The sequence below is a fragment of the Poecilia mexicana genome, unplaced genomic scaffold, assembly GCF_051168715.1.
Source record: "Poecilia mexicana isolate PSO_F unplaced genomic scaffold, ASM5116871v1 scaffold_4, whole genome shotgun sequence".
Classification (NCBI taxonomy): Eukaryota; Metazoa; Chordata; class Actinopteri; order Cyprinodontiformes; family Poeciliidae; genus Poecilia; species Poecilia mexicana.
The window spans coordinates 15,053,575-15,070,088 of NW_028263373.1; the positions used below are offsets into that span (position 1 = coordinate 15,053,575).

The 16,514-nt window shown below is 38.5% G+C and overlaps 1 protein-coding gene across 1 annotated transcript in view; it reads left to right on the forward strand.

Annotated features, from left to right (window-relative positions):
- ttll7 (tubulin tyrosine ligase-like family, member 7) overlaps window positions 1-16,514 on the forward strand; it is a 78,113-nt gene that overhangs the window by 46,685 nt on the left and 14,914 nt on the right. Inside the window, exons 14-18 of the mRNA XM_088005261.1 lie at window positions 1,980-2,211; window positions 7,202-7,512; window positions 9,031-9,165; window positions 11,728-11,808; window positions 15,404-15,564. Of these exons, the coding sequence (XP_087861387.1) occupies window positions 1,980-2,211; window positions 7,202-7,512; window positions 9,031-9,165; window positions 11,728-11,808; window positions 15,404-15,564 (920 nt within the window). The remainder of the gene's footprint in view (window positions 1-1,979; window positions 2,212-7,201; window positions 7,513-9,030; window positions 9,166-11,727; window positions 11,809-15,403; window positions 15,565-16,514) is intronic.

Genomic DNA, 16,514 nt, shown 5'->3' on the forward strand with positions numbered 1-16,514 from the left:
TTTTGAAGGAAAGACATGGCACTGATGTTTCTGTCAGCGAAGGAAATGTTAAGGCAGACGGGACAGGAAGTTGAGAGAAAAGGATGGCAGGGAGCTTTATAAGCCTTTTTAATTGCTTTTTGTCTCCAAATCCTAATTTTGATCTACTGTTCTTACGCTTGTGGTTGATACTCTCTTTCCCTACCCTACTGCTTGATTCCTTGTTCAGGATGATTGCTATTCTCACCAAAATTTCATCTCATTTTTAGTGTCTGATCTCTCATTTTTGTCTCCCTCTTCACTGATGAGGGACTGTCTGTCCATGCATGCTTTTCATCTCCTCTTCATATCCAAAATCATCGCCTTTCTGAGTTCATTTCCACCTCTCTTTGCGTATTCAGTCCCTCCTCTGTGCTTCTATTCGTTCCTTTCTGCTGCCACTGCTGAGATTCACCTTGTCCCTCTCTTTACATCTCACCTCATCAATCTGATGTCCCAATCTTCCCTTGTTATTCTCTTCTCATGTATTTAATCTCTCTCTGTCTCTAGCCCCCTTCATCACTCACCCACACGACTACCCAGCGGTGACTCTTTCAGACCCATGATCACTTCCTGCTTATTAATTTGGGTGGCCTTACAGCAATGCCAGACCTGAACACTGAATATCAGATGAAGAAAAGCTTTATCAATGTCCTCATTGTGTCCCCCTTTCAAATAGGGAGATATATAATTAACATTAAACTAAAAACTTCTGTGTATTAGCTCATGCTTTACATTTCAATGCACAGACATAGATATTTTCACCTTCTCATCTCTAAGTTCATATTTTGTTAAGAAAATTCTCCATGTTATCAAAAGCGCTCGTGTACCATTTATTTGAAGAATTGAAGGAAAACAACTGCTGAAAAATGAATAATAAGCTTCTGCCTTAACATTGCTCTTTTATGTAGATAGTTTTTGTTCAAGCTAGAACATTTCCGTTGTTAGTGGTTGCACTGATTCTATGAGTAAAATCTTCTAACACAGGCAAAACCTTCCACTCTTGCGTCCTTATGAGTCCAAGTTGAACTCCAACTTGAAGAGTTCAGACTTTTATATTTTTCCCTTAAGACTGATAGTAGATAAGTTTGAAGGCCTGATTGCTGGAGTTGGAGTATGTGAGGAGGAGCTTCACCATGCAAGGTCCTGAAAGTTAAGTTCAGGATTTTAAAATTAATTCACTTAACAAGTCAGACCTTAAATAAGGAGTGACGTGAGCTCCTTTTCGTTCCAAATGAGATCCTTACAGGTGATCTTCAGTCTAACCCTATTATGCCATAGTTCATTTAAATAGGAGTGAGATATCTCACCAGATCACTCTCCTTGCCTGGAGCAAGGAAGAAGTGTGCGTACAAGACCGGAAATCTCCTGCATAATGTGGGGCATTTATACTGGGCAGAAGTCCATCTTCCTCGGAGTTGACATCAGGACTGGCATAATGTAATAGAGCTTCTGGTAGACAGACGGTAGTGGAGCATCGCCCGCAGTGAGATACCTCACTCATATCTCAGAGAACAGAGGTTATATCCTTAACCTAAAAGTTTTCACAACTGTTATTATGGAAGGAGGACTTCCATAATTAAGTCCTCCTTTTTTCTTGATACTCTTTAGGGCCATGCTATTAAAGTAAACGACCAATAGTGGTCTTACAGGCAGATTGTTCCAACTGTCCCAAACTATGGATTTCCTTTGCTCCTTTTTACATTTTCCCTTCCACTTAAGAGATATGCACTACTTTGTGTTAGGCTGTCACCTATGGAAATACTTTCAGGTTTGTGGTTGTCATGGGACATAATGTGAAACATCTGAATTGTTGTCGCTTGAAAGTCGATTTTGTAATAATGTGTCTGGTCACTTATATGTCAAGATTAATGACTTTGTCTGTGCAATGCATGTTATTTTTATATTCTGCTGTTATGTGTAGAGTATGTGCTGAGCATCTGTTTCTTTGTTGTTGCCAGCCCTTGACCGCCATGCCGGAATGCAGCCAGACGCCAAGAGGCCAACGACCAGACTACCTGGCTGACTTCTCCAGTGGCAGCAGCGAAGACAATTCATGCTCGTCGTCCAATGAAGAGGAGGAAGAGGAGACAAGAAAAACAGAAGAAGTGGAAATTAAAGAAAAGAGAGGCGAGAAGAAGGTCTCCTACGACCTCAGTGAAAGCAAGGAGAAAAGCATGGCTGAGCGCTCAGGTAGGGCAAAGGGTCTGGGACTGCCTTATTAGAAAGGCAGAGTGTGACATCTGACTGGAAGGTTCTTGTGTTTTTGTCTGTCTTTGCCAACATAAAAAAGAAATAGCAGTTACCATGAACAATAGAGGCCTAGAGAAACATGAAAGAAATATTGGCAGATGAGGCAATTAAAAATTTATTGAGGCTAATTAAAACTCTGGATGATTGAACTAAAGGTAAACAAATATTATTTTTTAAAAAAAATAGCGTTCACTGTTTTTGTCAAAACTGAAAAATTCAGTGTTGATATTCATTTGAAAATATAAATCTAAGTTATTAATTAGACTAGGCTAATTAAGTTTAAAATCAGTTTTTTCTGGTGGAAATAAGTGAGCCAATATTTCTACAGAAAAGCAGACGGTATGAATCAATAGTTTACGTTCTGGCCTGATTACTAGAGTTATGTTGAAGGTAAAAAAAAAGATTACTTGAGGTCAGTGATACTAGATAGGTTACAGACTATACAAATAGACTAACTTTACAATGTTCAACTTTTAAAATGTCCCGAACTTTGTTAAAAATATGACTTCACTGCAGATATCTTCACCTCAGTGAAGCAGTTCACATAAGTCGATAAATGACCCGGCCTACAAACACTTAACAGGTAGAATGAAGAAATAAAAGTTCCTGAAACAAGATCGCCAAAGCACTCTGCTGGATAATCGAAACACTTTTGCAAACTATTTCTTATTTTCTGTTTACTCTTATGAAACTCTCTTAAAGAGTGATGAAGACAAAATACTTCCCTTCACGCTTTTAAAAAATTTAGTCATCCAAGGCAACAACAATTTTTTAAATGGAAATGACTAACTCTGCCAGTATGCACTCATTTGCCATTTTAATAAGTACACCTGTGCAGTTGATAGCATACTGGCTAATCATATGACAACAGCTGAATGAAGCACTGAGGACGAGAAAAAAAGGGAGATTTACAAATATGTTGAGCAAACGTGATCATTGTTGGCAAGAGCTGATCTACTAGGGTTTTCACTCACAACCAACTCTCAAAAACTTTCCACTGAGTGGCAGTCATGCTGATAAAAATACCTTTTTTGATATCAGAGGTAAGAGGAGACTCATCAGACTGGTTCAAAGTGTAGAAAAGGAACATTGGCTCAAATAACCGCAGCTTGTGAAAACATTAATGCTAGAATTCACACAGGCTCTCCAAAATTTGACAAAAAAACACATTGAAAAAAAACAAACACTTGGTTTAATGTTAGCCCCGGCATTTATATGTTCAGGTCATGATGTGGCATAAAAAATCTGAAAAAATATGGATTCATTCTGTTTCCATAAACAGTTTAACCTGATGAGGGAATGGGGAACATTCCTTGGCTCACTTTGGGCACCTTAGTGCCAGCTGAGCAAAATTTAAACTCTACTGCATATTTTTACTGAGCATGCCCATCTGTTCATGACCACAAAGTGCCCATCTTCTCAAAGTGGTTTCTTGAACATTATAATGAGTTCATTGTACTGTGATGGCCTCCTTAGTGACCAGATCTCAGCCCAGTTGAGCAACTTTCGGACATTATGGATTTACAGCTGGTAAAACTGTAGCAACTGCTTGATGCCATGATCTCAATGCGGTAAAAGAAATTCGGACGAGTGTTTCTGACACTTTGTTAAGTCTGTGACAGAAAATATTGAGAAAGTTTTGAAGAAAATAATGGGTCAAATCTGGTACTATTATGGTGTACACCAGGGTTACGGTGAGGTTTTATGGATTGAGAGAAATTCAAATTTGCACATCACTTACTTTAAAATGAATGTGCTTTCTCATTCATTCAGATACATTCATTTACAGCTTTGTGTCGTACACTTGGGCTATTTCTTACTTTCTACGTAGCAATAAATGTACTGATACATTACAGTACTATAGATGTGATTCCATACCTACTCTATCACTAAAATACATGCCAAACTCATCTGTTCTTTTTTAATTATACCATCATGAATTTTACCACCAAACTAGCCTGTAAAATGGGTTGTGAGAGTTGCTGTAGTTACTTATTATTTTGGAGGATTTCTCTCTGATATTTTATCCCAGTGAGTATATTATTATGTCAGATGGATGGACTCCAAACTGTTTGGAAATAACCTTATAACTTTTCCTTGATTGATTGGCAGAAACTCACAAAGTTCATGTCTTAGAGTTCCCCTCTGTGGAACAAACTTCTATCATGTCTAACTTTTTAGGAAAGATTTTTCAGACACCTAAAGCTTTGGGTCAAAACTGACTGGTATCTGAAACACTTCACGGTTTCTCCCCACCTTGACTGAAAAACTAATTCCATCTGAGTATGATGTTATTATTTTGTTGATGCTGAGTACAAGGAGACCAGAATAGATTTTAGTCAGGTCTGGATGTTGCCTTTGGAAGGAAAAGCTGTAACCTTGCAAGCCTGCTTCATAGTTCAGATATAAGGTGAATAAAAAAATAATGGTTGTCTGTCCATTTGTAACACAACCGGATTTTATATATGAAAACATTGCTGCTCATTCAGTATTGCCTCTGGTCTCTTAGCAGCCTCCTTGACCAGTTATCATATTGTCTTTTTAGCAAATGTGGAGCAGCCTTTAGGTTTTCTAATGACAATTCTCCAGTGACTAATGAGCAGTTTCTCTTTGCCAAAATTCCCACATAATGCTGTTGACTTTTCTCTATTCTTCTGTTGTTCAATAAGATGCTTTTGATTTTCTCTATAAGCTCTTTGTAAACTACAACTTACCTTCATTCAGTCATTGTCTATGTCCACTTATTTCTTGTGGTGCTTCAGGGGACTGTAGCCAATTCCTAGTGGTTAATAGGAGAGGCATGGGTATACCCTGGACAGGTCACCAGTTCACCATAGGACGACACAGTGACACACAGAACAAACTTCCATGCATGCAAACACTCATTCCTACGAGCCATTTTGAGAGGCCAATCAACCTAGCATGTACCTGGAGTGAAACTATGTATGTATTCAGAGAACATGCATACTCCATGTAGAAGCACCCTGGCTGTGATTTGAATTCAGAACCTTGTCACTCCAAGGCAGCAGCATCAACATGCAACTGAAAACTGAATTTTAATGGATGCAATTGATACAAAGTCAAGGAAATCTAACTTGGACAGTTAACCTTTACTTCAGCTTAATTGGATTTACTTTAGTTATTAAATTTGTACAAAAAGCAGGGTTTCCCCCAGTGTATTATAAACCTGGTGGGCCACCAGGCTAGGCATTGCTTATTTTTTAAGTCTTTTTAAAAGGCTTAAAAAAAATTTAGGACTTTATAGTTGGTGTTCGGGTATTAATCCTCCGATCTTTTAATAACACATAATTATCAAGTGATATTTTCAAATTTCCTGCCAACTTTAAACATTTTTTAACTCAAAAAGATGACTGGCTGCTGGATGAATGACTGGCCTAGCGTCCAACCACCGGGCTTAGCAAGTTTTCTGGGGGAAACCTTGAAAAGAATGAGTGCCAAAATTTGAACAAAATATGTTTTAGTAAATTTAAATTGAAGGCAAGCTTATACAACCAGATTAATGCAGGGTTTTTTTCTTTTTAATACATTTTTATAACAGGGTGTTTTGGTATTTTGACTTGAAGAACAAGTTAAAACACCAAATGTTGCCAGGTGTTATGGTTAGACTGATTAGCTCTTTAACTTATTTTAAGTGTGTGTAAGGATCACTTAAGAAATTATTTTACGTCCATATCCAAAAAAGGTCAGAATTAAAGTATGATCTTCTCAGAAGGTGGTATTAGGGCCTTTGTTGTTATGCTTACCTGATGCAATAAATGATGTACGTTCCTTCCCTGATTGCTGCTGAACAATCCTAATTTGTGAGTTCGGCAATATGGCTAGTTTTGCCCATGTTTGTTGGTAAAACAATTTTTCAGGAGTACAATCGCCGATGGAAAGGGCCACAGCACTGGGTGAAGTTAGGCATAGAAATAAACAGGGAGACATTTGATGGCAGTAGAAGCAGAGCGCACCTTTTTGTAAAACACCTTGAAAATACCTTGAGGGTTTATGTAGAATTATACAATTTTATAGCAAGAGTGATAAGCCTCATACATTTCCTCCAATTCACAACAGTCACATGTACTGAATCACTTTTTTGCTCTTAGAAGTGAGAAAAGAGAACACTTTTCACAGAAGTCAATGCACTGACCTTGGCTCAGAAATTCTCTGGTTGCATTGTGGGCTGAGTTATAGCGCCCAAGGAGAGGAGTCTTGCATTAACCTATTCAATTTATCACAAAATAAGGGGCTAAATCATGGAAAAGAGTAACGTTCTTTGTGGAAACGTATGCATGCGTGTTTGCGTGCACGCGCGCGCGTTTGTGTGTGTGTGTGTGTGTGTGGGTGTATGCAGAGAGACAGCAACCTTGCCAAGTCCTTCTCCATACCAAGCCACCAAAGGACTGCTACAACTAAGCTCCATAATGCTCACAGTTGGCACTGACCAAACCTTGGAAGATTCAGCAGTGGCAAACACACACAAACACGCATACTTGTAAGCTTGGTTTACGACGGACGCACACTAATACACTGGCTGATAGACAAGCTGGAACAGTCTCCAGGTTTATAGACCGAGTCTGTGACGGTTTTATGTGTAATTCTCTACGAGTTTACTTATGTGTGCGTGTGTGTGTGTGTGTGTTTGTGTTTGAGACGGAGCTGCTCTTTAATCTACCCTCAGACCTGACAAGAGCCAGATTTCTGCTAAATTTCTGGCATTGACAACACAAGACTGACTTGCTAATAACACAAAACCTGAACCGCTGGGTCAGTGTGTCGCACTTCATCTCATGACGTAGGCGCCAAAGGATGCAAAGCAAGCAGGAGAGCTTGAAAGCCTGACAAAGACATTGTGAAATCTGAGGAGCGCAAAGCTGTTTTCTCAGTCTCAAACACTTTCTTTTCAATGTTCCCTGTGTCTTTACAGGCCGCATGTTCTGGAAACCTCCAATCAAGTCCCCCAAAACAGGCACTACTCCCTCTGTGTCTCCGACCCTTTCTGGTCCAATCAGACGTTCTATCTCTTGCCCTCGGTGCATTGCCTCCCTCCCGTCACCCAATGAGATGCGATCATTTTCCACCAGGCCATCTTCGATGATTCCGATGGCAACGCCTCTCGCCAGGCCGAGCTCCGCGACGCTGAGCTCCGCCGCGATTCGCTCTCATTCGCTGAGCCGCAGTGTCTCCGCCCACCGTGTGCCTCACAGCAGCAGCCTGGGGACTATCCACTCTAATGTGGTAGGATACTCAACATACCTAAGCAGAAACCTTTGATGTGTTAAAATATAAAATATGCTTATGCATAGTTCATTTTTAAGTTGTTAGTTCAACCTGTAAACCTTAAATTTTAGCTGTTTTTCATTTGACTATAATAGTACTGTTGATTTTTTTAAAAACAGATATATCAGGTTACTGCAGCCCAGGATAATGACCTTCAAATGTGCCCATCTGTTGCTTTCTGCCTTCCTTCTCAATTTACCTTCCTCTTTCACAGCTTGTCTTCTCTTAGTACTGTTGAATAAAATGAAACCAGGCAGAGTTTACATAGTCACGAATGACTTTTAAAGATGCATTTTAATTTATTTCTTTTTAGGTTTTAGGGTTTTTTCCAGGTAGAAAGAAAAGGGAATACATTTTTGAAAATAATATTTCATTGCAGAAATTTTAATTTAATGTAGACTAATTCATGTAAGCTCACATTTAGACACAGTCACACACATATATGGCTCTGGAAAAAATTAAGAGACCACTCAAAATGATCAGTTTCTCTGATTTTACTTTTTATAGGCATATGATTGATTAAAATGAGCATTATTCTTTTATTCTAGGAACTACTGACAACATGTCTCCAAAATTCCAAGCAGAAATTTTGTATTTATTTGCAGAAAATGAGAAATGGTCAAAATACCCAAAAAGATGCAGTGCTTTCAGATCTTATATAATGCAAAGAAAACAAGTTAATATTCATTTAGAAACAACAATACTAACGTTTTAATTCAGGAAAAGTTCAGAAATCAATATTTGGTGGAATAACCATGAGGTTTTCAATGAGGTTCAGTGCAGTGGTCTCTTTTTTATGTACACCTGCAATTTAATTGGTGAATTCAATAAGGATCCCACTTCTCTAATTTTTAAAACTGAAAAGAAAATGTTTTTCTTTGTGTGTAAAAAGGTCCGAACTCACTTGCATGCATGTTATTTTTTCTGCATTTTATGCGGTGAGTTCACCGTTGCATGTAATTTTGCCTTGTCTTGAAGTGCAGGGAGCTGCACTTCAAGATGGAAGCACCTAAGTAATTCTTAATGTTTGCATATTTCATAATTTTAATGTTTGAATTTGTCCACTACTGGAATGGGATGCCTGGAAACCAACAAATTTTGGATTAGTTCCTCAGGAAAAAAAATGATCAAAAATCCAATCAGAATTTAGCCAAAAGCTTATTTGGAATTGCGACTAAGAAAGTGTGTGGTTTTTTTCTTAACCTTCCTAAATGACAAAAAAACCTAATATTGGTAGTGGAATGTATATCTAAGCCTGTATCCATAATTTTGATCTTGTATGGGGTTAGAGAAAATCCACAATAAATCTAAATTTGTGCATCCAATTCTAGTTTTAAAATGTTTATTGCAGTTGTTGTATTATTAATTCACTCCCCTGGTAAAAGAAGGATTCACATGCAGATTCAAATGCAGCATCATGTCAGTGATGCTGTGTGTGTACAGTTTTGTTCTAAGTTGGCATGTACATGTTATTAGGGGGAACCGTTGATAAGCTTGAAGGCTAAGGAGCAGGAGGCCGACATGGTGCGTCAGACCCTCTCAGCGCTCACCGCCATGCGGATCAGATTTCCAGGGAAGACTGAAGAAGAGGCTGAGGCAGTGCTAGACGAGGTGGGCAAAGATTTCTTATAGACAGGTCATTTGTTTAATTACATTTTCTTTTTTAATTGTTTTCTGCTGGGATAAAAAAAAAAAAAAGAGGTAATTTATAAGAAACAAAGAAACCAAGACATGCTTTGAGTTTCTCTGTTGCCTGCTTGGTTGTTTTTACAGTGTAGCTACGATTCATCTCCCTGTCTCACTTTACGATAGCATGTCAGCTCAGACTTGTCTTCCTCTATATTTGAAATGAACCCAGCAACAGTTTGCCTGCAGTCCAATGCTGTTCTCCTCCACTCCTTTCTATTAATCACAGCCACTTCCTTTGTAATTGCATGGAAACTGACAGGAGAGGGCCCTGCTATTTTAAATTTGTATGTGCAGATGGTGCATATTTTAACTATTTTTTATCAATGTACATTTGTTAATCAGCTAGTAAAAAAACTTAAATATAGTCAAGTTTCGATTTATGAAAATAAAGGCACATAATGTCAGGCTCCCCTGCAAACTGTAAAGCTCATCTTGAATCTATAATGTAAAAAGCACTGTGAATATGTGAAGCAAGTAATAATATCTGTTAGGCAATAATATCTATGTATGTAAAATTAATGAGCAAATTAATTTGGGAATTTTATTACATGTAAGCCATAATCATCAAAGTAAATGAAGTCTGAAATATGTCGTTCTTTGTGCAATGGCCTTTTTTATAAGATTACCACTTTTTGATTTAGAATTAAATGAATAAATTCACTTTTTGGGATGATCAAGTTTACTGAGATGAAGCTTTTCTATGCACTAAGTAGGGTTCCTCTACGTCTCTGCATGTTGTATAAATAGTATAAAATCTAAGGATACGTGGGGCACAAGATTCGACAATCAGCTTCAGTTTTAGGACTACAAATTTCTCTTGCTTTTGTTTTACTAAATTAATAAAAATATATTTTTCTTGACATGACTGACTTTCATCAACAAATAATGGATTTTAGCTGTTATGATTTAAAATTACAACTTGCTGCAGGCAATACAGACTCCAAACTATTTTTTGTGATTACCACTGCCCCTCCTGTACGCAAAATGAAAGCACAGCTGAGAGACTGCACCTGTACTGTTGACTCCTTAACTCAGAGGAGGAGTATTCACTTCGCTTATTTTGTTTTCTGTAATGATTCACAGTTGAGAGGCTTAATTCATATTTGTATCTGAGTTATTGTCTCACTAATCTTTCACTGAAAGTCTCTCATTTTTTTATTCCAGTTAACGATCGGCTGATAAGAGACATTTCTTATGTGCATTTTTTGTTGAAAAATTTGCCCACATCTTGATATGTAAAATAAAGAGCATAGCAGAAGGGAAAGTTTTATTTTTATTTTTGTCTGTTTTTGCCTCTTTTTTTTTAAAGACAAACATAAAGATTTAGTCTATGAAACAAATGTCCCCATATTGCAAAAAATACTGAGTTCCAGCTGTGCACTTGCAGTTAGCATTAAACAAGTGGCTAAGGAAAAGCAAACCTGCAAAAAGACGATTTTTAAAAAACATTGGAAAGCCACTTGTATGTGGATATGTGTGTGTGAGAACAGAAAGGTAAATTGCACTGGAGCTTTCCACTGTGAGCCCTCTTTGCAGGGGATCTAGCACCTTATGTGACATAAGTACATCAGTGGGGAAGTGTGGCTTAAGTCAACTCAACAACAGCAATGGGTGAATATGCACTTTTACTCTGGTTCTATAGTAAGAAAATGAGAATTACCCACACAGCTTTTAAATATATCAAAACATACAATTTTTTTTTTTCCCAACATAACCTCGATAAGTAGGAGTTTTTTGTTGTTGTTGAGATTTTACCATTTCACAGGATTGTAAAAGAGTCACACATATAAAGGAGAAAAAAAATTCTAATTCTGGTTACAGGAAGTATTGTGACATGTGATTTTGTAAAGGTTAACATCTTTCCCTTGATTAGAGTATAAAGACAGGACTCAGAGCACTAACAAGACAAGACGGTCTGTGTTGTGCTGCTGTAAACAGTCTGTCACCTTCTGCTTTCCTGTGCAGCTTGATGTGGCAAATATTGTGCAAGGAACCCAGTGTCTAATGGTGCCGTCACGTTTGAACATGGAACTCTATTGTAACGAGGAGCGACTTGACGAAGGCGCGAGGCGATTAGATTAACCATCAAACAGACCCAGCAACACTGCAGTTTTCAGGGTTTGATAGGTCTTCCATAATGAGTCCAACTAAAATATTGTTTTGATATTACTAAGATGTTTTTTTTTTGTTTTTCCTTTCTGTAAGGAAACATTTTTGCTATTCTTTAACCTAGTGTTTCACTGGAAAGAAAAATCCTGAACACAAGGAGTGTCTAAAAAATAAGTTTAAACGATGAATAAATTTACCTTAATAGTTTTCTCTCTGCTCCTACGTAAACAAAAGAAACCTTGAATGCTCAGAGAAGATGGTAAATGTTTAATGCAACTGGAAGTTTCCATCTCATAAAATGGTCTTTAATAATAGATTTGCTTTTTGTTTGTAACAAGCATTTCCAAAGCTTTAACATTAATGCTCATCACACAGATTCTCGACAACTGGAGATACCATAAATCAAAGGTGGCGTCATATTGGTTGGTGAAGCTGGACTCGACCAAACAGCGGAAGGTGAGTCGCAAAGCAGAATCCAAACTCCTTGGCAGTGCTTAATTGATTTAAGTCTATTGTAACTGTATCTTTATGTCTTTATCTTTGTCTATGATTCACATCTATTTTAATTTCTCAAATTTGTATTTTATTCAAATTTTACACCAGCACAGAGTAGAGGATAGTCCAGAACTGGAAGAAAAATAATGCATGACTTTCCCATTTTTCTTTTTCTCAAATAAAAATCTGAAAAATGTGGTGTGAATGTATTCATGCCCCTAAATAAAAACCCAGTGCAACAAGTTGCCTTCAGAGTTCATCTAATTAGTCAATCAGCATCAAGAAAATCCAAGAAACACAACAGACAAGTAAGACATAAAGACATAAAAATCATCTCAAAGATCATGCTTTAGTCTGTCTCAAAATGGGAATATTACATCACAAATACAAATCTCCCAAAAAATTATCATCCACTAAACTAGCCGAGACAAGATGGCCTTAAATCGAGCAGCCAAGAGACCTTTGGTAACTCTGGAGGAGCTAAAGAGATCATCAACTCAGGTGGGAGAATTAGTTCACAGGATAACTACTAGTTTTGAACCCCTAAGATCTTGCCTTTGTAGATTTACTGGTATCTTATGGTTAAAGTAAAACCATAAGATGTCCCATTTAAAATTTCATCCATCCATCCATTTCCCCCCATTTTCCAAGAACGAGTAGTGAGGCAATAATTCTATTAGAGGAACCCAGACATTTTTCTCCCCAGTGACCATCTGCAGCTCATTATGAGGAACCCAAAGTCATTCCCAGGCCAGAAGGGAGACAGAGTCCCTCCAGCAAGTTTTGGGTCTGCTCCAGGGCCTTATCCCAGAGGGACAGGCCTGGAGAAGCTCCAGAGGGAGGTGCCCAGGAGGGATCCTGATCAGATGTTCCAACCACCTTTGCTGACTCCTTTTGATGCAAAGGAGCGGCGCCTCTACTCCGAGCTCTTCTCAGATGACGGAGCTTCGCAGCCTGTCTCTAAGGTCGAGTCCAGCCCACCTAAGAAGAATCTGTATTTCACATTCTGATTGTCTGATCAAAGATTCTTGTTCTTTGATTAGAGCCGATGTCTTGTTACCAATGTAAGAGCTTCCCTTTGGGGCTCAGCTGTTTTGTCATCGAGACATTTTTAACTCCACGGTTTTTATGAGCAGACCATCCTTTCCCTGTTCCGAACCAAATCCTCAGGCTCAAAATCCGACTCCCATCCCAGCTGCTTTACACTTGGTGATGGAAGAAAACCTGTTGGAGGCTCCGTAAACATTTAAACTTGGGCGGACATTAGCCTTTCAGCAGGACGGTGACCTTAAACATACAACCAGATCTAAAATAGAACTATTTAGGTCAAACCATAGTAATGACCTAGAATCTTTAACAAGAGCTGAATATTGATGAACTGAACTGCTTTGCCAAAGCAGCTGAAAGTCTGAATCAGAACCCCTGATACAAAACCTGAGTTACAAAAGAAAAAGCTTGAAATAAAAAGACTTGAAAATAAAATTGTGTTTTTATGTTTGTTTGACTTGGTAAAAGTTTAGAGAAACGTGTTTCTTTCCAACATGTCGTCAAACATCATAAGAGAAAAAGAGAACTGGTAAGCTTTATCTTTTTTTAAAATTAATTTATGAAAAATAAAGATAACAAATTAGTCTCCCAATTTCTCAAAAGAAAGCCAGCTCTGGGTAAAAAAAAGACAGCACAAATATATAGTTAAAGCTTTTGTTGTTTATTTTAAATAGATAGGACCAATATGACTCCCACTGTTCGCAAATGTGATTTGCTCAAAAGTAAGTTGATTCATGATTTGCATTGGGTTGCAATATATTTTGCTATGTATAAAACTGAAGTTATGTTTTTAAAAGTATGTTGTTACTTATGTCCATGTACCCATCGAAGTTACTCTGAAGATCAGTTTAGGTTCAAGTTGTTGCTTTTTGTCAAAATATATTGTGAATGCTTTGACATGGTTTTGGGAAACACCTCTTCCCAGTTTTCTGATGGTTCAAAATGAAAAAGGTTTATTTTGAACCCTGTCTAGGACACATTTCTCTGAAATAATGCTTCATTTATTTTATTTTTTAAATGTGGGACACATTTTTCTTTCAGACACAATTCGCCATGATAATCCTTTCTTTTTTTTGATGTTAGGTCTAAAAGTGTTAAAAATGGGGCTCATTTATCTTTTGACGTCCGTATAAATGGCCTGCCTCTGCCTTTGCTGTCAGGGCTTCTATACCGTCGCCTTGCACGGAATGGATGTTGTTAAAACCAGCGAACATGACAAAATGTCACTGCGCCTACCTATTTCTGTGAAAGCTTTTGAACAACTTTTAAAACACGAAAAATAATCCCCAAATCAAACTTTAGAGGAAAAAAAAAAGAGCAGGAAAAAAAAGAAAAAAACATGACAAACATGAAGATCATTACCATGTCAGACCATGGGAGGTAGATCCACCAAAAAAGATGTAAACAAAACAGAAGAGGGGACAAGACGTGAAATGGCATCCAGTAGGCGTGTCAGTAATGATGTGATCTCTCAGCCATTGCTTTCTGCACCGCTGTGCTCAGCTGTGGGCCTCGGTGGCGTGAGCTCATGTTTATTTGGAGTGAAGCAGCCTAATGAGCAGCAGGCAGAGGTCAGGAACGTAGCACCCACCGCTCCGCCGCCTGATTACCATACCAAGACATATCTGTGTGTGTTTACTCATCTATCAGTTTGTCTGAGAGCGCATGCATGCCCTGTTCGCCTCATGCTGCTGTGGGGAAATCTCACTTCTTTTGCATCGATAACAAACACACACACACACACACACACGCACACGCACACACACACACACACACACATGCGTGGATGCACAGACGGACAAGCACTTCAGTAATGAGGAGCGAGGAATCAAAGTCAAAAGAGCCTCAGCACTGCTCTGAGCTTGGATGAAAAGGGGAAGAAAAGGGAAGAAATAGATGGTTGTGAGGTGGGAAGGGATAGGAAAAAGGAAGAGGGGGAAAGATGGAAGCCTGGTGAAGGTGTCTGTGGACCGCCCGGGAACTTCTGACACCTTATCTCCAAGACTGACATTGGTGCAGCAATTAGCTCGCTTCCAGGCTCTCCACTGTCTGCCCCAATGGTTTTTCGTCCTAGCTTGTAGCTCAGCCACACACACACATGCACACACACAAAGACATTGGATTTGTATCTTTGCATGGAGACTTCTTTGAAAGCACTGACTAAACTGCTCAAATAGTCAGTGCACAGTGGAAAATTTGATTAAAGTTTTTCTTCAGTCGGTTTGTGTTGTTGAATATGCATTTTTCACCGGATTTATTCATAAATGCAAGCTTGCTCTTTGTTGGTGAGCAAATTTGGGAGCCTGTGTGATTGCTAATTTCATGGTAAGATCAACAGGGAAAAAACAGGAAGAAATTACAACGGGAAGAAATGCCAAGTTCTGCATATAAATAAGAAACGTCATTATGTATTTCATTACAACAAACACACCTATTACTTGCGCAACTTTGAACCTGAAGTAGCTGTTGTTTTTCTCTTCATCTCACACTTACTTTCTGGTTGCCTCAGGTGTTGGACATTGTTCGTTCAAACGTTCGCCTGGTGCTGCAGCGGATCTGGAGGGAGCCGGACGTAGAGAACCTGCACCTCTATCGGCTTTTTAAACGCGTCTTCAATCGACTGTTGTGGAGTCATGGCCAGGGCCTTTGGAGCTGCTTCTCCAACACCGGGTAGGCTGGTCTGAGCTCGACTACAGCTGCGTCTACAAATGAATTCTATTAAAATGAACAAACGAGGCAACAGCCTTAAAATTATACTGAACAGAAAACCAGTGGGTCTGTTCTAAATACGCTGTCCTTCAAAATTGTTTGCACCTCAGGTATGAAGCCCTTCAATGATTTGCTTTGAATTCATCACACTGTAAAAAAAAAAAATCTATTTTTAATTCCTGTACTTTTATTCAATAGGAGGAAAGAAAATCCTTCGTCATGAGATATTTTTCTACCTGAAGTCATGACACTTAGTTTTCTCCTAATTTGTCTCGTCCTCTTTGTTTTTTTTAGATGCTCCACAGTCTAGAGTACTCTCTTTTCAACTCACTTCGCAAATGTTCTCCATGATTTGGGCCTGCGGCTGGCATCTTCAGGAGAAAAAAAAAATTGATTTTGTGTCTGGTGAACCATTGTCGTTTTGGGTCTTTCATGTAATCTCGCTGAAAGACCCAATGATAACCTGTTGGCCACCACATTTTACTTTAAAGTGTTCCTGGGTTTACAATAAGAGTTTATGATGCCATGCACTCTGACAAGGCACCCAGGCTCTTTGGAAGTGAGACAATCCCACATCATTACAGATCCTCCACCATGCTTAACATAAACATATCCATAATTTGTTTCACTCCAGAATCTCCGGCAGCATTTCTTGCTGAAAACTTTGGTGTCATTTGATCAAAGCAAACGGTTCCGATTAAAATTACAGTAGCACATTAATGCATGGTAGGACAGAATGAGCGTTTTCCTGACATGCCTCTTGAATATTCAGTTGACTTGTAATCTTTTTCGTTTTTGCATTTAACCTTCATTTAATCGAGTTAAGAACAAAATAACAATCTGGTGGAAAAGTGTGTAATGATTGTTATGGAGACTTGGTCCTCAAAAAGCCAGTCTTTGCTGCCAGGAGC